General features: G+C 49.3%; 1 protein-coding gene across 5 annotated transcripts in view; it reads right to left on the bottom strand.

The window, feature by feature from the left end:
- LOC138489468 (zinc finger protein 436-like) overlaps nucleotides 1-25,169 on the bottom strand; it is a 350,718-nt gene that overhangs the window by 158,253 nt on the left and 167,296 nt on the right. For 4 of the 5 annotated variants that reach the window (XM_069617197.1, XM_069617195.1, XM_069617196.1 and 1 more), the window contains one exon: nucleotides 15,454-15,582. The exons of the other annotated variant lie outside the window; for it this stretch is intronic. In XM_069617197.1, coding sequence (XP_069473298.1) covers nucleotides 15,454-15,582 — 129 coding nt within the window. The remainder of the gene's footprint in view (nucleotides 1-15,453; nucleotides 15,583-25,169) is intronic. 5 annotated transcript variants of the gene reach the window in all.

Genomic DNA, 25,169 nt, shown 5'->3' with positions numbered 1-25,169 from the left:
GTCGCGAAGGAGATTTCGGATAAGAGAAGGCACTCTAGACCTATTCCAGGTCGATCTTCTGAGTTCACACAGAACTTAGTAAAGGAGCCAAGTATCCGAAACCGAAGAAGCGGATCCGTGGAACCGCTGGTAGCCCGCTGGAAGGCTTGGCACCCTGACCCCTCCTGTTGTCCCATCAGAGCCCCTGTTTCTCATCGATCATAGAAGGCCTGCAAGGACGCTTCGACCCGTTGAGTGGGACTAACTACTCACGGCACCTCCTGCTTAACCTAAATACGAGCCTCTTCGGAAGTGTTCCTGGACCACCCAGTGAACTGACCAGCTCGTACGGGACCTTTGCTTTGGAATCGCTGCCGTCTCGAGTTTCGACCTGAGACTCTGGGAACCGTAAGCTCTTGGTAGAAGGCACCTTTAGTACACCTAGCATTCCTAGGTCTGGAATTAGAAGAGTCCGCCCAAATCCGAGCCTACGCGGTACCCGTGTCGCCCCACTGTGGTGACTAGCTTAGTGGGTGCCCTAAGACGAGCTGCAGTGGAACTGTCCCGATCCCTTCCCTAGAAGTGGAGAAAACACCACTGGGCCGCCACGGGCTGAGGTCCCAGAACGTAGCCCCTGAAAGCCGTAGAGACGCGCAACTGCTTGAATCGAACCTGCAAGCGAACTAGACTTGACTGGTGAAACTTGGTCCAGACTGCATCGAGGGTTGGTGAGTACTTGCAACACTGACCAGTGGCCCGCTGGTGCATCCATAGACTTTAACGCACAACTGTCCCCCAAGGGCCACTCACCTTTGTTAGGATAGTCTGAACTACCATTCTATTCCCGATTCCTGGAAATAGCTCTGCGCGCCCTTGTGGAGGCCCTCCTTGAATAGTGGAACTCTATTCTTCATTGCCTTACCCCCTTCCTGAGACACTACACCCCCTTGAAGAGACCCATTTTGTACTTTAATGCACGATCAAGTGCTGCCGCGCTGAACGTACTTTTGTGCACAAGGCTCCACACTTCGTGGTATTGGACTGCCTATTAGTTAGGGTTGAGAGTCCTGAAGAATTGCTTAATGTATATTTGCACTGTCTGACCCTCTTCTGTTACAGGTTGTGGATCCTTACTTGTTGAATGTTCCTTTAGGCTAATAGTTACTATATATATGTTCCATAGTGTGGTGTTAGTATTGTTAATATTGCTGAGATTTACTTTGTGTGAGTTAAAGGGCCTTTAATAAATGTATATGTATTTTTGATATACACCTGACAAGAGCAATTTGTAGTGTTCTTGCTGTGTGTGCTCATTGTGGGCTTTTGATCACCCTCACCTCTCCCGAGACCTAGTCTTAACCACCGCCAATACCCTTGATTGGTCTGGCTTGTCCAGAAGGTGACCCTGTTCCAAGAAACTAGGCTGGCCGCCTGAACCTCTGCCCACCAGGTCAGAGTTCAGAAATACATCTTAACAAATGCCCTCTGCCAAAACACAGCCTGACGTTTGTGCAGAATCTGAGTGTTTTTAAGAATATTGTGCGTGACTTGCCTGCCCTCTTTAACTATAGATAGCCGTTGAGATTTATTAGGTTCCGGAACGTTATGTAAGCCGTCCTGAAGTAAGCCCCATTGAGCATCACTATAGCTAGCGAGCAGCGTGGTGTTGTTGGCAATACGAGTGGAATATGCTGCTGAAGCTGTAACCCTTTTCCCCAGGGCATAAAGCTTCTTATACTCCATGTCGGATGGTGCTTCTGCAGTGGAGTGGGGAACCCCTGCCTGCTTTCTGGTAGTAGTGCCCACCAATGAATCTGGGACCGCATGACCCCACATGTATAGGGGGTCAGAAGGTGATGCTTTAAACATTTTCTCTACCTGTGGATTAACTGCAATTATGGGAGAGGGCATGATTAGGGAAGGCGCAATTCTCTTTTTGATAGAATTGAGCAAGAGAACGGACTGACTGACTATAAAGTCAGGGTCAGACACTGCTACTTGTGTATGTAGTTGAAAATGTTCCGCAGCCTTTTTTAGAATATTGTCATCCATCGGGGAAGAATCCCATGGCTGATCATTGGGATCAGTATCCCCAAACACTACCTCTGGCTCAGCCTCATGATGTGTAGGAGGGTTACGAATAGAAAATAACGAATAACATTAATGGCTAAAGATTTATAACCAACAAAATACCTATTATTTGTATTTTTTTAAAAATTTGGGTGGGTCCCCTCAAGCACCCCGTTTCCCTTCATTTATGATCCCACCCCAACTCCCTCCCCACCGGTTTTAACCCCTTACCAACCCCAATATATATATATTTTTAAATTCTGTATCTATTTCGTTATAAATGTTATTTGTTATTTTCTATTCGTTTAAATCACTCCTCTCTCCAGTCCCCCAGCGGAGTATACTACAGCCGTGTACCGCCTCCAGAATTGCAACGGCCCGCACGGGGCAGGAGCAGCCACCTCCACAGTGCTCTGCGGGAGTCTAAATTTCAGCAGCCACTGCAGCTCGAGTACTGCTAGGGGGGCCCCAGTCGCTCCAGCCTAGTTTCCTCACATAGCTTGATCTTGAGTATTGTCCCCCAGTTCCTGATCATAGTAAAAATCATCCCGATGATATCGATTCCTCAGCAATGTGTTAAATAGGACGAATAGGAGAGGCTTGATTCCTACTAGAGTCTAAAAGAAGAGCCCTCTTTCTAAAGGGAAATTGTTATGAAAAAGAAATAAACGCAGACATTTTGTCCATGGTTTGCTCAAACCTTTCCCTAGTCCAGGTCCCTGTTTTAGGTGTTTGTGGAAGAGGGAAGACTCTGGGCCTCATTACAAGTCCGGCAAAGTTTTCCGGCGCCTGGCTTCACGGAAACACCGGGGCATTACTGCCCCGGCGGTCCGTGAAGTCAGGCGCCAGAAAATGTTAATCCCCATTATTCCCATTTGAGCCCCATAGTGTTCTGATCTTGATGGTCGTGCAGATTATTGAACCTCCGTCCCCAAGTACCGCACAGACAGAAAGGATACACTGTCTGTGCAATCTTTGAGGCCACAGGTGTGTTGAGCCGTCAATCAGGTAGCAGGAACGCCGGAAGGACCCCTGACCGCTGCAAGGCAATAGTTAATGGTTAAACAGGAGCAGTGCAATTGATACAGGTAACGGGTAACAATCAGTATTAACAAGGCTTACCCAGGAGTGTTGCAAGTGGTGTCCTAAATGTGGTAAGAGCCACAGATTGTTGGTAGTGGTGAAAGAAGCGTTCTGCACGGCTCGAAGGTGGGACACACCTGGGTCTGATGTAGATGGACCAGTAAGGCAGGAAGTTCAAAAACCAAGTTCCAAGATTCTAGATTCAGAGAGGATAATCCAAAGGCAGTCCAAGAGAGTTCCAAGGTCAGGGTGCCGGGGAAAACAAGGTGGAATCCAAGTAACAGAAATCCGAGGGGCAGGCAAGACAAATCCAAAGAACAGACCGAGGTCGCAAAATCCGTGATCAAAAACAGGTAAACCAAGGCGCTACACAATCCTCAAGAGATCAGCTGTGAAGCGCTGTACCCATGTTGCCAAGATGCTTTTAAACTGATTAAGTAACCACGTGATGTGTCTCACGGACCTGTGAGACGTGACGTGATCACGTGGTCACGGAACGCTGGATGTTCGTTGCCGTGGGAGTCTTCGTGGGCGTGACCAGCCGTGAGCGTGCCTCCATGGTAACTGCCAGCGAAACAAAGGACGGTAGACGCTGGGGCTACAGGCTGGTGTCCTCCTACGCCAGGCAAACTGCTGGTTCTTTCTATGTGCAGGGACTGCTCTTGTTGTTAGGTGTGGTGTGGGGCTTGTGGTTGTGAGATTCTTAATGGGGTGAGCAACGGGAGACGTAACAGAGCCCCCCCCCAAAGGCCCACGACCCCGTGGGCTGGACGGGTTATCTCAATGAAAGCGAGCAACCAGACGTGGGGCATGGACGTCCCGGGAGGGAACCCAGGAGTGTTCTTCAGGGTCATACCCCAACCAGTCAACCAGATACTGGAGGCGACCCCTGCAGAGACGAGAACCCAGAATAGCACTGATCTCATACGTATCCGGGGAGGACACAGAAACAGGGGCAGGAGATCGGACCATCCGGGTGGCAGAAAGACAGGGCTTGAGTAGGGAAGTGTGGAACACCGGGTGGATATGCCAGGAAGAGGGAATAGAGAGTCGTAAGGCTACTGGGTTCAGAACATGTGAAATCTTGTAGGGACCGACAAACCGGGGCAACAGTTTCCGGCAACCAGGAATCCGCAAATGACGAGTTGACAGCCAAACACGGTCCCCAACCTGATAAACAGGAGCCGCCACTCGTTTCTTGTCGGCCTTGGTTTTCATAGAGGCTTGGGCTTCCCGCAAATGAACCAATGTCTGGGCATGGATAGATTGCAGATCCCGAACACAGAGATTGGCGGCGGGAGTGGAGGAGGAAGAAAAATCGGGAAGAGGAAGAGAGCGAGGATGCTGCCCATAGAGCGCATAGAAGGGGGAGAACCCGGTGGATGAATGCCAGGCATTGTTGTATGCGAATTCGGCCAAATGGAGTAGGTTCAACCATGTATCCTGGTACTGAAGGGTCAAGCATCGCAGGTACTGTTCAAGAGCCTGATTTACCCTCTCGGTCTGGCCATCGCTCTCCGGGTGGTAGGCTGAGGAGAAGCGTGCATCAATGCCAAGGATCTTGGTAAGGGCCTGCCAAAAACGGGATGTGAACTGTGTACCGCGATCGGATACAATGACTTGTGGAAGACCAAAGAGACAGAAGATCGACTTGAAGAATAGTTGGGCCAGTACAGGGGCTGAGGGAATCCCGTGGCAAGGAATGAAACGGGCCATCTTAGTATAGGAATCGACTACCACCCAGATGGAGTCGTACCCTTGTCTGCGAGGCAAATCTGTAATGAGGTCCATAGAGACCGTATGCCATGGTCTGGGAGGAATAGGTAGGGGCTGAAGGAGACCCACGGGACGACCCCTGCGTGTCTTGCACTGTGCACAGATGGAGCAAGTGTTTACGTAATGTTGCACGTCACGTCTCATAGATGGCCACCAACACCATCGCTTTAGTAACTCCAAAGTGCGATGCTGTCCAGGGTGTCCATTGATGGCCGCATCGTGAGACCAAGCAAGTGCCTGGTTACGTACATCGCTAGTGGGGAGGAATAACTTATCCTGTATGAAGGGCAACCCTTCCTGAAGTACCAAATCCCATTCTGTTAGTACTTGTGGATTATGTGAAACCCACTGTCGGATGAGAGTTAGCATGGAGGGGAGGAGGAGTGCAAATGCATATGACATTACCTTCGTTCAGAAGAGTATCTGGGTATAGGGGCAAAGAATCCCCTCCGGACGAGCGAGATAAAGCATTGGCCTTACCATGTGAAAGTCCTGGTCTATGTTTTACCACAAAGTCATAGGCGGCAAAAAACAGGTACCAACGCACTTGTCTACTGTTCAAACATTTAAGGGAGGCCAGGTCCTGCAGGTTTTTGTGATCTGTGTAAACCACGGTTTGATGTTTGGCCCCAATGAGATGATGTCGCAAGGTCAATAATGCATCTTTAATGGCCAGCAACTCCTTCTTGGTAACTGTGTAGTGGGACTCGGAAGGTGTAAATTTCCTTGAGTGGAATGCTACGGGATGCAACTGACCCGTGGAGGGACAGGGTTGGGAGAGCACTGCGCCTAATGCAATGGAAGAGGCATCGGCCTCCACAACAAACGGGAGTTCGGGGTCGGGATGCTGTAGTACAGGAGCTGTGGTGAATCTAGCTTTGAGTGTCTCAAAAGAACGCTGATGTTCCGAGGTCCAACAAAACGGGACCCGAGGACTGGTCAAGGCAGTCAGTGGTGAAACAATGGATGAAAAACCGGCAATGAAACGCCGATAAAAGTTGGCAAAGCCCAAAAATGACTGAAGCTGTTTGAGACAGGTTGGAGCGGGCCAGTCGATGATGGCACGGACTTTGGACATGTTCATGGATGGACCTCCAGGTTTAATAAGAAAGCCTAGAAACTCTACTTCCCTAGTATGAAATACACATTTCTCGGGTTTGGCGTACAAGGAATGTCTTTTTAGCCGAGTCAGGACTTCTGTGACATGGCCTATGTGTTCCTCCAGTGAGGACGAAAATATCAATATATCATCTAGGTAGGCCACAACAAAAACATCTAAGACGTCAGAGAACACCTCGTTAACAAAATGCTGAAACGTAGCGGGGGCATTGCAGAGACCGAAAGGCATTACAGTATACTCGAACAGCCCTTGTCGAGTACAAAATGCCGTCTTCCACTCGTCTCCGCTACGCATACGAACCAAGTTGTACGCCCCCCGAAGGTCCAACTTAGTAAAGATGGATGTCTTGGTCAATCGGTCTAATAGTGTGGAGATGAGGGGTAAGGGATACCGATTCTTGATGGTAACGGCGTTCAATCGTCTGTAATCAACACAGGGACGTAAGTCACCCTCTTTCTTGGGCACAAAAAAGATCGGAGTAGCAGCTGGGGAGCTAGAGGGTCGTATGTGACCTAAGCGTAGGGCTTGTTGGATGTATTCCTTGAGTACCAACTCTTCCGATGGAGATAAGGAGTATATTCTGCCCTTTGGTATAGTTGCCCCAGGAACCAAATCAATGGGGCAATCATAGGGTCGATGTGGTGGTAGGCCTTCTGCCGGGACTTTGTCAAAGACCTCTTGGAATTCATGATAGACAGTGGGAATCCCAGCTGTAATGGCCCCCACAGTGTGTGGGACGTTCATAGATGGATCAGTCTCCTCAAGGCTGGCGGAGGCCATAGCCCCAAGGACAGTGGCCGGGGATGAAATCGTAGCAGACTCAATCAAACAGAAGTGTTGGCAAACTTCAGATTCAAATGTGACCTGTCCACTGCCCCAATTAATCAAGGGATTGTGTTGTTTAAGCCATGGAATGCCTAAAATGATACCGAATTGTGGCGTGGAAATGAGGTCGAACGCTAACGTCTCTTGGTGCGTGCCCTGAATCAGCACTAACATGGGAGCGGTCTGATACTCAATGGGACCAGAGACAAGTGAGGTACCATCGACCGCTTGTACCGGCTCTAGATACTTTTTCTTGATCAAGGGTAGATTAAGGTCATAAGCCAGTGAAATATCAATAAAGCAGCCAGTGGCCCCGGAGTCAATCACAATCTGTACTGAGTGTACCAAATATCCGGCTGGCTTCAGCTGGGCCTGGACCGTAATCGGTCTGATGGGACCGAATGCAGGTTCATTGGGGGTCAGAGAAGGACTCGCCCGTACCCCCATGCCTAGGGGCGAGCCTTCTGAAAACCCGAAGTTTTATTTTTTGGGCGGCGAGGACATTCTTTTACATAGTGCCCTAAAGTACCACAGTAGAAACAGGCGTTGTCGGTTCTCCGACGTTCCCGTTCGGCCTGAGTGATGGGACTCCGGATCCCACCGATTTGCATGGGTTCCGGAACAGAGACGGATGGGGCTGGGAGTGTCTGATTGGAAAAAGCCATCTCTGCTTTCCTCTCAGACCTGCGAGAGTCCACCTGTAGGGCCAGATCCACTAACTCAGGGAAGAATGAGGGAAGAGCCGGCACTACAGAAAGAGCGTCTTTCATGTGGCTACAGAGACCGCGGTAGAACACTATGGCTTTCTTTTCTTCAGGCCACGAGGTCTCTGCAGCCAATTGATTAAAACGGGTGATGTAATCAATCAGAGTTTGTTTACCCTGTGTAAGATCAAGCAATTCCAGGTCTCGGGATTGTGCCTTATACCTGGTATCAAAAACCTTTGCCATTTCTGTCACCAGTAGATCGAAATTGTATAGAGCAGGGTGATCACTCTCTAATAACGGGTTTTCCCAAATGGCCGCTACACCCGACAGGTGAGAAAGAAGGAAAGCTGCTTTGGTAACAGAGTCAGGAAAAAGCGGAGGTCTACACAAGAAGTGAAGTTTGCACTGGTTGAGAAAGGTACGATATTTCCTGGGATCCCCCTGATAACGTTCGGGGGCAGCAAGAGGAAAGGAGGTTGGAAGGACCACTGGAGTGGGGACTGTGGATGCTGTGGACGGAGGTGCAGATGGATCTGGGGGGTGGGGTCGCCAAACTCGGCATCTGCAGGCAAGGGACCACGTGTGCTTTGTAGGGCATCGAGTCTATGGTGGATAGCCGTTGTGGCTGCGGCCATGTCGGTCCTAAGGGCCGCAACCGCTTGCATTAGAGCGGCCACAGGGTCCCCGGAGGAGGTATACATACTCTGGACGACCAGGAAGGCTTCACGGTCTGTTCTGATCTTGATGGTCGTGCAGATTATTGAACCTCCGTCCCCAAGTACCGCACAGACAGAAAGGATACACTGTCTGTGCAATCTTTGAGGCCACAGGTGTGTTGAGCCGTCAATCAGGTAGCAGGAACGCCGGAAGGACCCCTGACCGCTGCAAGGCAATAGTTAATGGTTAAACAGGAGCAGTGCAATTGATACGGGTAACGGGTAACAATCAATATTAACAAGGCTTACCCAGGAGTGTTGCAAGTGGTGTCCTAAATGTGGTAAGAGCCACAGATTGTTGGTAGTGGTGAAAGAAGCGTTCTGCACGGCTCGAAGGTGGGACACACCTGGGTCTGATGTAGATGGACCAGTAAGGCAGGAAGTTCAAAAACCAAGTTCCAAGATTCTAGATTCAGAGAGGATAATCCAAAGGCAGTCCAAGAGAGTTCCAAGGTCAGGGTGCCGGGGAAAACAAGGTGGAATCCAAGTAACAGAAATCCGAGGGGCAGGCAAGACAAATCCAAAGAACAGTCCGAGGTCGCAAAATCCGTGATCAAAAACAGGTAAACCAAGGTGCTACACAATCCTCAAGAGATCAGCTGTGAAGCGCTGTACCCACGTTGCCAAGATGCTTTTAAACTGATTAAGTAACCACGTGATGTGTCTCACGGACGTGTGAGACGTGACGTGATCACGTGGTCACGGAACGCTGGATGTTCGTTGCCGTGGGAGTCTTCGTGGGCGTGACCAGCCGTGAGCGTGCCTCCATGGTAACTGCCAGCGAAACAAAGGACGGTAGACGCCGGGGCTACAGGCTGGTGTCCTCCTACGCCAGGCAAACTGCTGGTTCTTTCTATGTGCAGGGACTGCTCTTGTTGTTAGGTGTGGTGTGGGGCTTGTGGTTGTGTGATTCTTAATGGGGCGAGCAACGGGAGACGTAACACATAGGACTCAATGGGAATGGGGAACACAGAAGCACCAGCACCGCTAATAACGGTGCCGTTGCTTCCGTGTAGGTCTGCTTACCGTGGCCGCTTTACCTGGCAGGGTCCCACCTGCCGGACACTGCAATCTCCGGCAAGTAGACCTGTAGTCTTCCGGTCCAGTAACAACGGTGCCGGTAGGCTTACCGGCACCGTTATTACTGGACCAGCACACTTTATTTATTTATATTTGTAAAGCGCCTGGCAGCCCGGAGGCATTGTGGCGCTGTTTCAAGAATGTGATTTAGTTACAGGGGTTGGAGAGGCATAAATTATACAATGTTAACAGGCAGTGTTGCAATGAACATAACAGGTAGGCATGACGAGCGAGCGTCTTACACGAACAACAGGGTTTTTAGAGCTTTTCTGAAGACCGTGTGGGATTCCATGCCTCTGATGGCAGGAGGTAGTAGGTTCCAGTTGGTCGCCGCAAGGACTGGGAAGCTGGAGCCGCCTGCTCTAATCCTGAGGCTTTTGGGAATGAAGAGACGGTTGGTTTGACCAGATCTAGCAGGTCTGCTAGATGGGGGCGCAGAGAATCTTTGCGCAAGATAGAGAGGTGCTGTGTCATGGAGACATTTGTGGGTCAGCGGAAGGGATTTAAAGAGAATGCGTTCTTTAACGGGTAGCCAGTGGACGGATTTTCTGGTATCAGAGATGTGTTCTCTTCTCGAGATTCCTGTGGCTGCTCTAAGAGCATTGTTCTGCACTGTTCTGCACTGTAATAATGAGGCCCTACGTCATCTAAGTTAGAGGGACTCTGCCTACTTTGCAGGTACTGAGACACAGTGCCTCATTACACGGACGGCGGTGGACCAAGGTGCTATTAGCACCTTGGTCCATGCCGGTAAAATACCGGCACCGCCTTGGTGGAAAGGGGAATTACCGCCCTATTCCAAGGTTGTTGGGGCGGTAATTCCCCCTTCCCCCATTGCCCTTCCCCATTCCCATTTTTGCCCCATAGGGCATAATGGGAATGGGGAAGGTGCTAATTACGGCACCACAAATTGCGGTACCGTAATTAGCTCCCTGGTCCCTTTGCGGGTTGGTTTTGAACGCCTGCAAAAAGCAGGCGTTAAATTCTCCAACCCGCAAAGGGACCTCGTAGTAAGGCGGTAAGGGTTAACGGTCACCGGTACCATTAACGGTGACTGTTAACCCTTACCGCCGTCCGTGTAATGAGGCCCGCAGTCTCCGTAGCTTGATATATAACCCTGGATAATAGGGGGAGAAATAGCCTGGGCCCCAGTACAAACAGGCTGTGCAGCAGCTTGTTGAGTTATTCTAGTGTGTTTTTCCTTAATTTGGGATGAGAATGCTGTTTCGATGTATGTTTTGACGTATCTGAAACGGCCATCAAAGATTAAGAAGAGGCACCTGATTATGAACAGACTTGGAATGCGATGGACGCAATCGTGGAAGCGCAGAGGGCTGAGAACGTGGATGCTCTCTGGATTTCGACAAAGGTTTCGACGTACCCATTGGTGTCGCTGACTTTTTCAACGATACAGTCGAAGAGTGCCAATGGGGTGTGTGCTTATGAGATCGTGCGTGTATATGTGTGCCCTTGACGCCAGAGGACACCCCTGTAGCAATGCTTTCAGCATGCCTAGTGGGGCTGGGATGGACACATGGAAGACTAAGGACTCCACCGTGTTGTCTTCGGCATTCGAACTGGAGCCGCTGCTGCCATAGTCTTCTTCATCAGAAGCAACCGTGCCAGTCGGGGAAAGGAATTCAGCCTGCATGGCGTAGGCCGCTCCCACAGCTTAGTGCACCTGTCTAATAGTTTTAGGCTTCAATAATTTACAGTCCATGAAGAAGAAAATGATTGCACTCTTCATGAGTATCTTTCCAAGGAAACTTCCTGTTGCAGGAAGGACAGAACTTGAATGGTGTTCTTTCCATGGTTAATAGAAACCGAAAAGAAAGCCAGACAGAAGAAGGTATGGGAAAGTGTGAGAAAAGGCATTCTCTAATGTCTGAAAAATGTTAGAAGAACCCGCACTCTCCCTACTGCGAAATTTGAAGCCTGAAGAAAGTGGAAGTCTTCGAACGGTAATCTATAGTGTTTGTCGAAGGAACATCAAAATCGCATGAAGATGCAAGAATGTTAAATATATATAGCAATATACCACGCAGATAAGCTACAAACTACGCATTGATGCGACCAACCAGAAGGGTGGAAAAGAATTATCTGGCGGACCATGACACGTGAGGGAACATGGGTACAGTACATGTCACATTAGGGATAGTGTTACAATCACGCACAGTCGACGTCCCTTTTCGAACTTTGAAAACAAGATGCAATACTCTTCAACTTCTACTAATGTCGGACTATATGGAAAGCATGTGATTCTAAGCAGATCCACAAGCCTCAGAAATAAATAACACACACACACACAATATCACCCAAACAGTGTTGGTACTCATTTATCGACCTGGGAAGGATCAAAGGCCTAGTTGGTCTTGCCAGGATTCAACCCTGCGACCTGCAAATCAAAACACAGACTGCAGCAGCGAGCGCTAAACCCGCTGTGCTATCTTACCGGCTAAACTATAGCTCTGTGCAAACATAGTTATTCCACTGATAATCCACAGACATCAAGAAAACTATCGGGGGCTCAGGATAGACCCAGTGCAGTACAGGTAAGCCATCGATGTAATGATGGAGGACCATTTGGAGGAAAGGGAGGGTGAAGAGAGCTATCATTAATTCATGGTTAAACATATCACTTTGTCATCCCTTACAGCTGTAAGGAAATCATGGTGACAACAGTAAAGACGGACATGTAATAACAGTTCAAGGGTGTTTATTTCTACTTTATAATTGCTGAGTAAAACGCCTAATCTAAACCTAAATCTAAGATGCGAGTAAGCTACGACCATCAAAATATAATTAAGCAGTCCTAGTGGCCTATACTGAAAAAATAAATAAAAAAAAGAAGATATTGCCAATCCTTACTTCTAAATTACACAAAAATTGTGGGAATATGGTCACCAGATAAGAAAGAAGTGTTCACAAAAGGTAAGTCAGGATGGTATGGCTGGGTCTCCCTTCCCCAAGTTTGAGGCACGGGACAAGGCGGGACTCTCAACCATAGCACACTCCTGGGCCTCGTCAGCATGAGGCTCACAGTTCCAGTTCAATGATATCAAAAACGTTCTGAGGCTAACTCTCTTCCCTGCCAAAGTTTCTTGCCTTAGAAGGAGTGCTCATTTAAAGTAATAAACGAATAAACAAAAGTTCTCTCAGTGAACTTGCACCTTGGACGATTGCTCTTCACCCCTACGACCTCCATCCGCCGGGCTCGGATCCTCGTTGCAATTCGGCCTTCCCTCCATCGGGTTCACTATGGCCTTACAATTTTCTAGAGTCCCAATGTCTTTTTGAACAATTGCTCACTAAGAACAACTCTCATCCGGGTGTACTCTTGTCAGAGACCCAGTTTAACTTGCTTTGTCACAGAGTGGGATTCGCTTTTGTTAGTTTTCCCCTTGGCATCCCTCCGTCTGGTTCATATAACCGCTTTCACATACTGTTCACAGTTTGCTCTGCTTTTTCTCCATTTTCTGAACTTGCGCCTGGCATTTCTTTAATACAGTTTATGCACTCTTAATACAGTTCATGTCTCAGTCATTCTCACCAGAAAGCAGTAGTTCCCTTCTCCCAACTGTATCTCGGCATCTCTCCATCGGGTTCACACTTGCCTTATTCCACAGTATACAATCTTGTCGGAAAGCAGGGTTCCATTCCCCTAGCTTTCCTCTGGCATCAGGTCAGAGACTTTCGATTGTACAAAGGATTTGACGTGACCTTTGTAGGACCATTCTGACACCTCTTGCCACCCTTTCTTAGGACCTTCTGGTTCTTGCAGTTTCAAAACCAGGTCCCAGTCAGAGTCTTTCAAATGAGTACCCACGTGGCGCCAGACGCCTCTGCACCTGGACCTCAACTCGCTTTCTTTAAAGTTCAAAATACACATACAAGTTCTTTCTCTTGCTTTCAAAATGTTGCTACTTGCAACCTCGGGCTCAACACAGTTCCGTCTGCTATCAGGCTCCTCCGACTCACCGGCTGTGCTGAACCCGTTCGCTTCTTTGTTCTCTGGAGTCAAGGATAGTACCAACGTAGCCAGCTTGCCTCTCCGCTTGCGTTATCAATGCTGGAGGCACCTGTGTACCATTGTTGTCTGCTACTTCTCACACCAGCTGTAACTCCCGGTCTTAAGATTTCCTTTGCGGAGGTTTCACAGGGTTGAGAAGAGCAAGGGCAACTCCCTCTTCGTCGTCCTCAAAGGTCTCACTGCCTTTCTTCTCCGTTTGAACTGCCGGTTTGGTGTAGCTGTCTCCTAGTGTGTTCCGCCTTGCTCGAAGTGTGCTTCCGTGCTCCGCCTTTTATCCCTGAGGGGAAGGTAAAGGGCCGTCAGGTGTGCATGGTTATTTCCAATTGCCTGACTCTGCCTGATCCGTTTGTTGGGACATGTCAGGTAAATGGCTCTGGTGTTAGTCCGTTGTCTGTTATAGTGTGAGAAAGTGTTTGTGTGGGGAAAAAAGGGGGTGTAGAGTTTCTAGATATCCTACCGGATAGGGAGGGGAAGGGTGTTACAGGGAAGGGGATACCGCATCTTAACCCTCGGTGTCCCGCCTTCACTCCTCAAGGACCCCTCGCCCAGGTGATCCTCGCACACTGGTCCACCCCCAGGAACTGGATCCAATAACGATGGCTGTGTCCTGTCCACCCGGATAACAGATTCCCAGGGATTAATAAGTGAGACATCTTCGGGTTTCTCACACAGCTCCTGAGTCGTATGACCTGAGTTCTGATCTTCGTGGGCGCAGTCTTATAAGTCGCTCCTCCCTGGATGTGAGCCTTTCCCCATCCTGATATTATACACAGTGGAGATTTGTTCTTATTTCAGTTTGTGGGGCCTTCCTTCCTGTTTCCCAAGAGACAGTAACCGCTAAGAAAGCCTCCAGATGACAGTTATAAAACATGGAGTGTCTTTTCTAAAATTACCAAAACTGGAGGGCGCTTTATAAAAGGTATCAAACTTGAAGGGTGCTTCATAGCAGTGCCAAACCTAGGGGGTTATTTATAAAGCTATCATAGCTGGAGGCTTTTGTAAAGCTTTCCCACCTGGGAGGGTGCTTTAAAAAGGTATCAAATCCAGAGGGTGAGTAAAAGAGCTAACACACCTCGAGGGTGCTTTAAAAGGCTACCAAGGCTATGGGGTGCCTTATGAAGGTATCAGACATGGATGGTGTGTTGTAAAACGGCCAAACCTGGAGAGTGATTAAATCTTCCTGTGATGAGGATAGATCTGTCTGTCTGACTCGAGACATGTCACAAATCAATAGCGCCTGCAGCATGGTGAGAAAAGATCGTCAAAATATATTGCTGAGCGAGACCAGCAATATAGTCTTCCTCACAAACAATTGCAATGATAACTGACCCGACTCAGGGTCCAGGCGCCTTCCTCACAATTCCTCTCCACAAGGACCAACAAAAATTGGATCTTCATCTTTCCTCAAATAAATTACAAAGCTTTGTGTTTCAGAAAGTGACGATTGGTGTTTTTTCCAACGAAAAATATATGTTTAAATCAACACCATCGTCAGCAATTAAATATTATTTATAAACGTTATGAGTTTTACTTCTCACAATACAGACTTTTCACAATGCAGTATTTGAAATATTTATGTAGAAATATCACAGGAATTTAATGCAGCTAATTCCACGCAAATAATGTTGCTCATATGTGGTTGCGTCATTTCTCGTAGATCATCGTAGGGCCACAATATTGTACCTCGACTTCCACTGCCGCCCTCATTCTTGGGAGAGGTCTTCACAGGAATAGTCTGTGGTCACCAGTGCACAGAGGACTCCCGTGATCTCGAGAGAGCACCTACATAACCACCCTAATCCTTTCCATGACGCAAAACAGAAGGGGTGACTCACCCAACAAAATGTTATTGCTTGAAACTCACGGCTACACACAAGCCTTGCTAATGGTGTTAAAAAGCACAGTAGAGTAAGTTACAATGATAAACACATTCCTGGTGAAATTCTGAGAATTGAATGATTTAACATTATTTTTGATGGAGAATATATAATCTTTTCTTAAATATTGGCTTGGGGAGTTGCAGGGCCCTGTAATGCATTTTGAATAGGAGCAGCATATGTACCGTACCTTCTCCTTCCCCCAAGTTGAGACACTCTTGCTTTATCTCTCTTCCTTCTGTATCTGGAGGGTGGATAAAGTGTAAAGTGTCCGCCCTCTTCACACTCAATGATCCTTTGGAATCTGTGATCGTCTCACCTGTTGTATAAAGAAAACATCCATGATTTCCAGCTTCTGCTCATGAATTTACTTTGGATTTTAGATCCTTGTAGCACTTCAGTCCTCATCTCAGGAGGATAGCTCAGCAGCAACGTACTCGCCTTGGAAGCAAGACGACACGGAGCAACATAGGTTCGATCCCCAGGTCTGCGCTTAGAAACCTCTGGGTATTAAGCGCATTATAAATAACATATCATAGCATATCCTATCTTACTTTTCTGGGGGTTAGAATAAGAGCTGTTCAGAGTAAATATCTGCAAGGGAGCATGTGCCAGCAGAAAAATGAAGACATGACTTCTATGGCCACGGCATAATAATGGGTCAGCCCGTATCAATTTCTAAGGACTCTCTCAAAACGTAGTCCAGAAACTGGGCCTCATGCTGACTTAACTGGTCCGGAAGGAACAAGTGACTTACCTGTAACTGTTGCTCTCCATCATGGGTCTGGCATGGATTCATATGCTAATGAATATTCCCAGTCGTCAGGCCAGGAATCCTCGGTAAAAGAAAAAACGGTTTCACTTTCACTTACAAACTGTCTTTCTCCTATAAACCAATCACGGAGCTCTGGGTTATACTGCCCCCAGCCAATGACTACCCTCTCCCCAAGCCCCTCCTCTGGCAGCCATCTTCATATTTGGTAGCACGTAAAGTGGCAGTATGACCAAGAAGAGCCGCAGAGGGGAAGGAGGGAGGGTTCGCATGTGAATCCATGCCAGACCCATGCTGGAGAACAACAGTTACAGGTAAGTAACTTGTTCCTTCTCCAGCACGGGGTCTGACATGGATTCACATGCTCATGAATAAAGTATACATAGCAGTACAACATTACACAACCACGGGAGGTGGCAAGGCTCAGCAGAAGCAAATACTCTGGACCAGGCTCACCTTCAAGCGAACAGGTTGCATAGCAATGCTTGGCCAACCCTGGACTCCTCTCTGGAATCCCTGTCGACGCAGTAGAATCTTGTGAAGGTGTACGTGGACCTCCACATAGCATACCTGCAGATGTCCAGCAGCGGCACACCAGGAACATCCGTCACCGCAGCGATCGCGCTGGTGGAATGGGCTCTTGGCCAGCCGGGCAGCAGTCGGTTTGCCAACCGGTGACAGTGAGTGATACAGCCGGAGTGCCACCTGAAGATGGAAGCCTTGGATACGGCCTTCCTGTGGTTCACAGGACCAAAGTTCACGAATAGTTGAGACAAATTCCGGAAACCACTTTGTGCATGCCACATAGAACTTCAAAGCACGAGCCACATCCAGTGAGTGCAAAGTCCTTTCAGCCGGCAACGAAGGCGTCGGAAAAAACACAGGCAACACCAAAGGATCGTTGAGTTTGAATTTTGGCGGACTCTTTGGCATGAAGGAGGGGTGCGTCCGCAGCACCCCCCTCGTGTCATGGAAAGTCAGGTAAGGCTGCTTGCAGGACAGGGCCTGGATCTCACCTACCCTCCTGGCAGAGGTGATGGACACGAGAAACGCCATCTTCCACGAAAGGAACTTGCAAGGGGCATGAGGTATAGGCTCGAAGGGAGCCCGCATGAGCCTCATCAGCACCACGTTGAGTTCCCACGCCAGGGTAAGGGCCTTCACCGGCGCAAACGATCGAAACAGTCCTTTGAGGAACTCCTTGACCAGATGGTGGGACCAAAGAGAAGACCGTCCTGGAGACCTGGTGCAGCGGGAGATAGCCGCCAGATGCACCTTGGGAGAGGTGTGCGCCAGCCCCGCCTTGGCCAAGGACAAGAAGTATGGAAGAATCTGTAGGGCCGTGACCCTCAGAGGGTTGAATTTCTGTATCTAGCATCACATCGCAAAACGTTTCCACTTGTGCCTATAACACTTCAGAGTCAAAGACACCCTGTTTCTGGCAAGGACGTCCCTGCAGTCCACTGGCAGCTCGTACCCTCCGAACTCTAAGGCTGCAGGAGCCAAGCCCCAGGTTCAGAGATCATGGGTCGTCGTGTAGGATTGCACCTCCTTCTCTGGCGAGCAGATCCGTGACCACCAGAAGCTTGGCCGTGGGTGACGACAGGCTGAGAATGTCTGGGTACCAAATCTGCCTTGGCCACACCAGGGCGAAGAGGATCATCCTGCATCTGCACCGGTTTAGTTGATTGATGACTCCCAGCAGCAGAGGCAACAGGGGAAATGCATACAGGAACTGGCCTTCCCACGGGAAGGAGAACGCATCCCCCATGCTCTTCAGCTGGTGGAACCTGCTGGCGAATCTCTGGCATTTGGAGTTCGTTGCTGTCGCAAACAGATTGATCTGGGGTCTGCCCCACTTGAGGAAGACGATGTCCACTTGAGCCTGTCGAAGCTCCCACTCATGGCAAGAGCGCAGCTCCCTGCTGAGGGAGTCAGCGATGGGGTTCTTGAATCCCTCCAGGTGAAAAGGAATGAGGAACATCCCCTGGGCGACAGCCCACTGCCACATGTCCTGCGCCTCCCTGGAGAGCACTGAGGATCTGGTGTCACCCTGCTTCCTGATGTAGAACATCATGGTGGTATTGTCCGTGAAGAACCTCACCACCTTGGCCTTAATGGGCGGTAGGAACGACTTGAGGGCCCAAAACACCACTCGCAGTTCCAGGACATTGATGTGGAGATCCCTCTCCTCCCGTAGCCACAGGCCTCTGGCGTGAAGATGACCGATGTGGGCTCCCCAGACCTCTAGGGAAGCATCCATGGTGCCTGTCTCCTGGTATGGGGGGCTCTGGAAATCCGTGCCAACGGATATGTTGGGGCGCACGCTCCACCACCTAATCGCTCGACGGACCTCCTCATCGAGAACAATCGTGTCTGCAAAGCTTCTGGACACCCGAACCAAACAAGCGTCCAGAAATTCCTGAAGGGGTCGCATTCGCAACCTGCAGAGTCTGAATAGGTAAATACACCACAACGACATGTCGAGTAGTGACTCGATGGTCCATACCATGGCGGTCTTCAGTGCCAACAGTGCGTTCTGCGATCGAATCAAGAAGGTCTTTGGATAGTTCATAGAAAATCCCAGATCCGTCAGCAGCCGGATGGTCCTTTCCCTGTGTTCAACAGGGACTGCCCTTGAACTGACACGGATGAGCCAGTTGTCGAGGTACAGGTACACATGTATCCATTGTAGACGCAGATGCGCCGCCACTTGCGCGAGGCACTTTGTAAACACCCTAGGCACCCGCTTCAGTCTGAAGGGAAGGGCCTTGAATTGGTAGTGCTTTCCCTGTACGACGAAGCGCAGGAACTTTCGATGCTTCTCGTGAATTGGGACGTGGAAATATGCATCCTTCAGATCCATCAACGTCAGGCAGTCTCCCTCTTCCAGATGGCCGAGCACATGCTGCAGCGTGACCATCATGAATTTTTGGGACTTGAGGTACTTGTTGAGACGCTGCAGGTCAAGAATGGGCATCCAGCCCCAGGTCTTCTTTTTTAATAAGAAGTATCTGGAGTGGACTCCGGGGCCTGTAGTCGCTTTGGAACCAGCACTATCGCCCCCTTTTTAACATGGCCCGTACTTCCTGCAGGAGCTGAGGAATTTGCTGCTCCTGTCGGGCCATCGGTGGTATCCGCAGACGCTTCTGCTGGAATTCTAGAGTGTGCCCATGGGCGAAAGCGACCAGCACCCATCGGTCGGTGGAGATCTTTTCCCACTCGCTGATGAAGCCCGACAGCCAGCCTTCTACAGGGGTGCATGGGTGGGAGCCCAACGTCCTGGCCAGTTCAATCCTGCTACGGGGCCTGCGTGCCGCCTTGGGAGAGAGGACGATGGCGTCCACCTCACAAATCCTTGGAACGACCCCTGTAGGCCTCCTGGGTCATGGAACGGGAGGACTGGCATATGATCCCCCGCCAAAACCCTTCGACAACCTGCTGGATTTTCCTCCTGAGGCACGAAAGGAAGGACGATGTTGCTGAAGCGTGCCGAGGGCACAGGCTGTCTCTGTATTGGTCTTGATGGCTTGCAACGGCCTTTCCAAAGAGATTGTCCCCGTCTGAACTCCCTGCCGAAAGTTGATGGCTTTCAACCAGCCACGACGACGGAGGCAGACACTGATCCCCATCGGTCGGAACCCAGTGTCTGCGATGTCCAGGGCCATGCTGACAGCATGGTCCGATGCCACCTCGCCCTCTTGGAGGATCTCCAGCGCCTCTACCCGTTTGTCATCAGGGAGAAATTCCAGCAGCAGAGCCATCTTATACCACAACTCCCTGTGGTATCTGGCCATGATCGCAAGCACATTTGCTACCTTGACTGTCGTTGCTGCCGAGTAGATCACCTTTCTACCCATGGCATCCAACTTCTTCCCCTCGCTGTCCGGAGGAACAGAGGCTGAGGATGAGGGGTTTGAAGATTTCTTCCTTGCAGCTGCCGAGACCACAGAGTCCGGCAAGGGCTGTGCCCGCAGGCACTTGGGCGCAGACTCCGGCACCCAGTACTTCTAGCCTGTCTCTTTTCGCCGGGGCTGAGGCAAGGTACCTCATCAGCGCCAGACCCTTATCTCAAACCACGTCCAGAAAGGGCACCGCCAGAATGGTCTTCCTTTTGGCCTCCTGGAGTTGATAAAGAAAACCTTCCTTCTTGGTCTCTTCTGGCGTCAGCTGGAAGAGCTCAGACGTACGGTCGAATATGGCGTGGAACGATCCCTCTTCGTCCGGTGTAGAAGCCCTCGGCGGTGGGGAAACGCTGCCTTCGTCATCCGTGTCCATTGATGCTGTCTTGCCGTCGCCGGGGGGGCATGTGCGGCTGTTTATGAGGTAGCGTAGGGTGGTGTTTGGGGCCGTTGCTGGGGGTGCCGTCGGCATCCTCTTCTGGATCTCCAACACCAGCATGTGGAGAGTTGAAAGGATGTTCAGCGATGTGTCCCTGGGAGGTATCGGGGGGGGGGGGGTAGGCTTGCTGGGCCCTGTGCCCACGTCTTCGTTGTCGGCATTCCCATAGTCTGCATTCTGGTCTTCGTTGTCGTCATCCCCCTCGGAGTTTCCGCCGTCCTTCCCCACGTCCTCTGGGAACGTGTGAACAGACAACAGGTCCTCTTCGTCCAAAGAAGAAATATCCGTGCCCTCGAGCACAGTAGAGGCCTCTACTCCCTCCCACCCCCTTTTTTGCATTCTAAGGGGTCACCCTTTTTTCTCCACCGGTTTTGCCAAAGCCTCCTGCCCGGGAGGAAGGGCCACTCTGGATGCCGTCGGGGACTCCTGCACCGGGTCAGCCCCTTTTGCCTTCGAGAGAGCGGCAGCCACCAGCTCGATCGTCGAGGATGACTTCACCCTCGACCACCTGGGCCTTGAAGGGCAGGTTGGACACCTTACCCTGCGCCTTGGTCTTCTCCGGCTTTTCCCGCAGCTTCCCGGGTTAGCCGATTTCCTCTTCGAAGGAGGAGCTCCAGCGATGACTTGAGATGGAGGCAGACGGTGAAGATGAGTGTGCCCTGCTCGTCACGGGACCCGCTTGCGCGGTCACCCCAACGGAAACGGACTCACAGTGCTTGGCCTTGTCTTAAACCCCCCGATTGGAGCGCCCTTTAGGACTTAGAAGCCTGCTACTCAGACCGGCCGGTCCTGGGCGAGGCATGCCCCTGCTTGCCACATGGGGTAGAGGCCTGGCCGTTGAGCCATGCCGCCAATCTACTGTGCCGATCTTTGACGGTGCCCTTGGAGAAACCAAGGCAGATCTCACAATCTGCTTCCTTGTGATCTGGATGGAGAGAGAGGCACTGGAAGTGTTTGTCCTCCACAAATACATTCCTCAATCCGCAGCTGGAGCAGAGCTTGAAGAGCGAATCTCGGTCCTTCTTTTCCTCCGACATGGTCCGGCGCGCGGTGTAGGCCCGATGGCCTTCTGGAATCTTCGATTAAACTCTCTAGGATTCTTGCCCTTGAGGAGCGTTGAAAGACGTCGACAAATGGATCCCTGCTTGCTAGTCAAAGAAACGAAAGAGCACACAAGCTCTATTTGACAAAAATAGGAACTTGTTTACGAAAAAAAGCACGAAAATGTAGAAAAGCTCTCGGAGCAAAACACGAGGACTCCCAACACTTGAACGTGCAGTAAAAATCTGAAGATGGCTGCCAGAGGAGGGGCTTATGGAGAAGGCAGTCATTGGCTGGGGGGGTATGACCCAGAGCTCAGTGATTGGTTTATAGGAGAAAGACTAAGTGAAAGTGAAACAGTTTTTTCTTTTAGTGAGGATTCCCGGCCTGACGACGGGGAATATTCATGGGTAATCGAGAGGTTAATCTGTTTCCCATTAATATGTTTCCAAATGTCTTTGCAGAAAGGATGGGATGTCTTATGGGATTCGTGCATTTGATTAGGTTGAGGCCTGGGGCGATATAAGGTCAAGAGCACGCACCATACTGCTTCCTTTTCAGATGGATGTGGAAAATAAATTTGAGAGAATGATGAATGAGGGTATAATTGAGGAGGCTGATGCAGCAGAATGGATAAGTCCCATTGTGGCAGTGCAAAAGCCCAATGGGAATTTGAGGCTATGCATTGACCATAGGGGTCTTTAATAAAAACGTAAAGCCAGATAGATTTACACTTCCCAAGATTGATGATTTGTTGGTGAGAATTGGTGGAGCTGCACTTTTTTTGACTCTTGACTTATGCAGCTTTCTACCAAGTTAAGTTACATCTGGACTCCATGGACCTTACTGCTTTCATAACACCTTTTGGCTTATATCGATGTAAAAGGATGCCGTTTGGATTGGTGTCTGCGTCTAGTGTCTTTCAAAGAGTCATGAACAAGGTACTAAAGGGATTTTCAGGGACATGCTGCTATCAGGACGATATTCTAGTATGGGGGAAGAAGGAAGAGGAGCATGATGTGCGACTAAAAGAGGTATTAATGAGACTAGCAGAGGCAGGTTTGAATATCTCAGCAGAGAAATGTAAATTTAAGGTTGCAAAAGTTAAGTATTTGGGGCACGAATTGTCTGTGGATGGGGTGAAACCAAAACATGCAACTTTGGAGGAAATAAGGAATATGAATTCCCCCGAAAGACAAAAAGGAATTATCATTTTATCTGTGGTTGGTTGAATTCTATGGAAAATGTGTAAAATATTTGGCTGAAAGAATCATAACGATGAGAACATTGGTGAAGAAAGGCGTGAGATTTGTGTGGTGTGAACCAATGCAATGATGAGTTTGAGGACATAAGAAATATGTTAGTGAGTGGGCCCATTTCAAAGGGGTTTAAGGATGACTGGGATGTGGAGTTATACACTGATGCGAGTGAGAGCGGACTTAGGTGCGTATTGATGCAAAGAAAAGGTGATGAGTTGCACACAGTTGCCTTTGTTCCTAAGGAGGCTGAGAGGTTGTACTCTGTGGATGAGAAGGAAGCTTTGACCTGTGTGTGGGGGTGGAGGAAATTCCGCCAAGTTGTGTGGGGGAGAACATTTGTTGTGGTGCGCATTTTTGAAAGAAGAGGGTTATATGGTGTTTCAAGAAGGACTGTCAGGTGGACTTCTTCACTCCAGGGGTTGGACATGGAGGTGAGACATGTGAAGGGCAAGCTAAATGTTATTGAGGATGCATTGTCACGGAATCCCATATAGGAGAATGAAGGGATGGTGGTTGAGGAAGAAGGTGAAGTTTTGTGAAGTGTAAGTTTGCCAAGGAAAGCGACTGGAGAGAAGAGGGTGACAAGGATGCCGTTTACAAAACAGTCACAAAATATGTCCAGACGGGATGGCCAGTAAACTAGCTGGATGAGTAGCTGAGAGGTTACAGGAGGGCGAGACAAGAATTGAGTGTGGAGAAGGGGATATTGTCAAGAGAGGAGTGACTAGTGGTGCCGGAGGGCATGAGAAAAAGTGGTGTGGGAAATTGCTCCCAAAGGGCATTCTGGTATTAGTAGGACTAAAGGTCTGATACAGCAAGATTTTTGGTGGCCGGGAATGGACAAGGATATTGAATTATTTTTGAAGAGTTGTGAGGTATATTTGCTTAGTGATAAGGGTCTATGCACTAGGGTGCCGTCTATGAAGGTTGTGGAGCCACCCAGTTCGGTTTGGAATGTGGTGGCCATGGCCTTTTAGGGTCCGGTGTCAGCTAGGGGTGCCTGAGGAGTATATCAAATTGTTTCGATGGATTTGTTATTAACATGGCTTGAGGTGTGCATTGTGAAGGACATTAGTTCACGTAGGATAATACCATTTTTGGAATCAGTGTTCTGGAGGGAGGGATTTCCCAGGAAGAATGTTTCAGATAATGTCCCTCAGTTTGTGGGTAGAGAGATGGAGGCATTTCTGGAGGATAACAGCATTGAACATTCTACCATGGCTCTCTATAATCCCAAAGGGAATGCAAATGTCGAAAGATTGAATAGGACGTTGATGGAGGTGATTAGAATTGCCATTGCGTCTGGTGGTGTTGGGGAGCGGACAGTGATGGAGCGCGTGGTTCAATATAGAGTTGCACCTCACCAGGTGACGGTTGTGTCACCATTTGAGACTTTACGGAAAAGGATGGCGAATTCTAGGTTGCATCTTGGGTGGATGAAGAAATTTGTGGATGAGCGGGGAGAGGTGAAAACAGGGATGTTGCAGGAGAGTGTGTTAAATGCGCAAGAGATATCCAATGTGAGGTATGACGAAAATAATTGCGTGAAGGATTATGTTTTGAAGGAGGGGGTGCTGGTCAAGATAAGGAAAGGAACGAGGGTTGATAAAGGAGTGGCCAGGTTTTCGCCTCCGATAAAGGTGCTTAGGGATTTGGGTAACAGTTTTATTGAGTTATGGTTAGGGTGGAGTAAAGAGAGGGTGCATGTCATGAAATGCGATGGTTAACAGTTATGTAGAACAACAACGAGGTACCTCAATGCTCATGTACATAGTTAGAGGAGAGGAGGTGTGTTGCATTCATGTATATAGTTACAAAAGACAGCTGACACAGGACCACACAGGCATCATTGAGCATCCCTTAAGGTGATGTTACTGCCACTCTTTGCCTCAACACCAGGACCTGCTCCAACCTTTCCACCAGCAATCAAAGAACAATGTGCCAAGTTCATCCTTTTTTCCACAGACAACACAAATAACTGTTAAATAAACAAATCTTTAATTTCATTCACAAACTAGGTTGTCATTATATTGTCATTATATTTGTGTGAGAACTGGCCATGTACACTTTGCTCAATTTGAGTTCATCTTTCTGCTGCACACAAGCATGGCCCTCAGACTTCGCAAATGTCATTCCTTCCTCATCTTTCTGCAAAGGAGTCAATCCCCTTCTCACAAAGATGATATAAGGGTCAGTGTTGACTCACTCCCTGTGTCCGTGTTCCTTCCACCCAATTCCTCACCACGAGGACCAATACAAATTGAAGTTGGATCTTCTAAAGAAGCCCTTGGCCAATCCTTTCGCTCTGGCTAACTATCGCCCGAACTCCATTACTCCTTTCCTGGGCAAACCCTTGGAAACCCTTGGAAAGGCTGGCCATCTCCCAGCTTAATCTACATACTGAATCGGATGGTTGCCTCCATGACCACCAGTCTAGCTTCAGAGCTTCCAGAAGCACAGAAACACCTGTGAAGACCTGCTCTACAATCTTGA

Source organism: Ambystoma mexicanum, chromosome 9 (genome assembly GCF_040938575.1).
Source record: "Ambystoma mexicanum isolate Mex_15411 chromosome 9, UKY_AmexF1_1, whole genome shotgun sequence".
NCBI lineage: Eukaryota > Metazoa > Chordata > Amphibia > Caudata > Ambystomatidae > Ambystoma > Ambystoma mexicanum.
The sequence above is the reverse complement of the archived record's forward strand: the minus strand, read 5'-3'. Positions and strand labels throughout refer to the sequence as shown.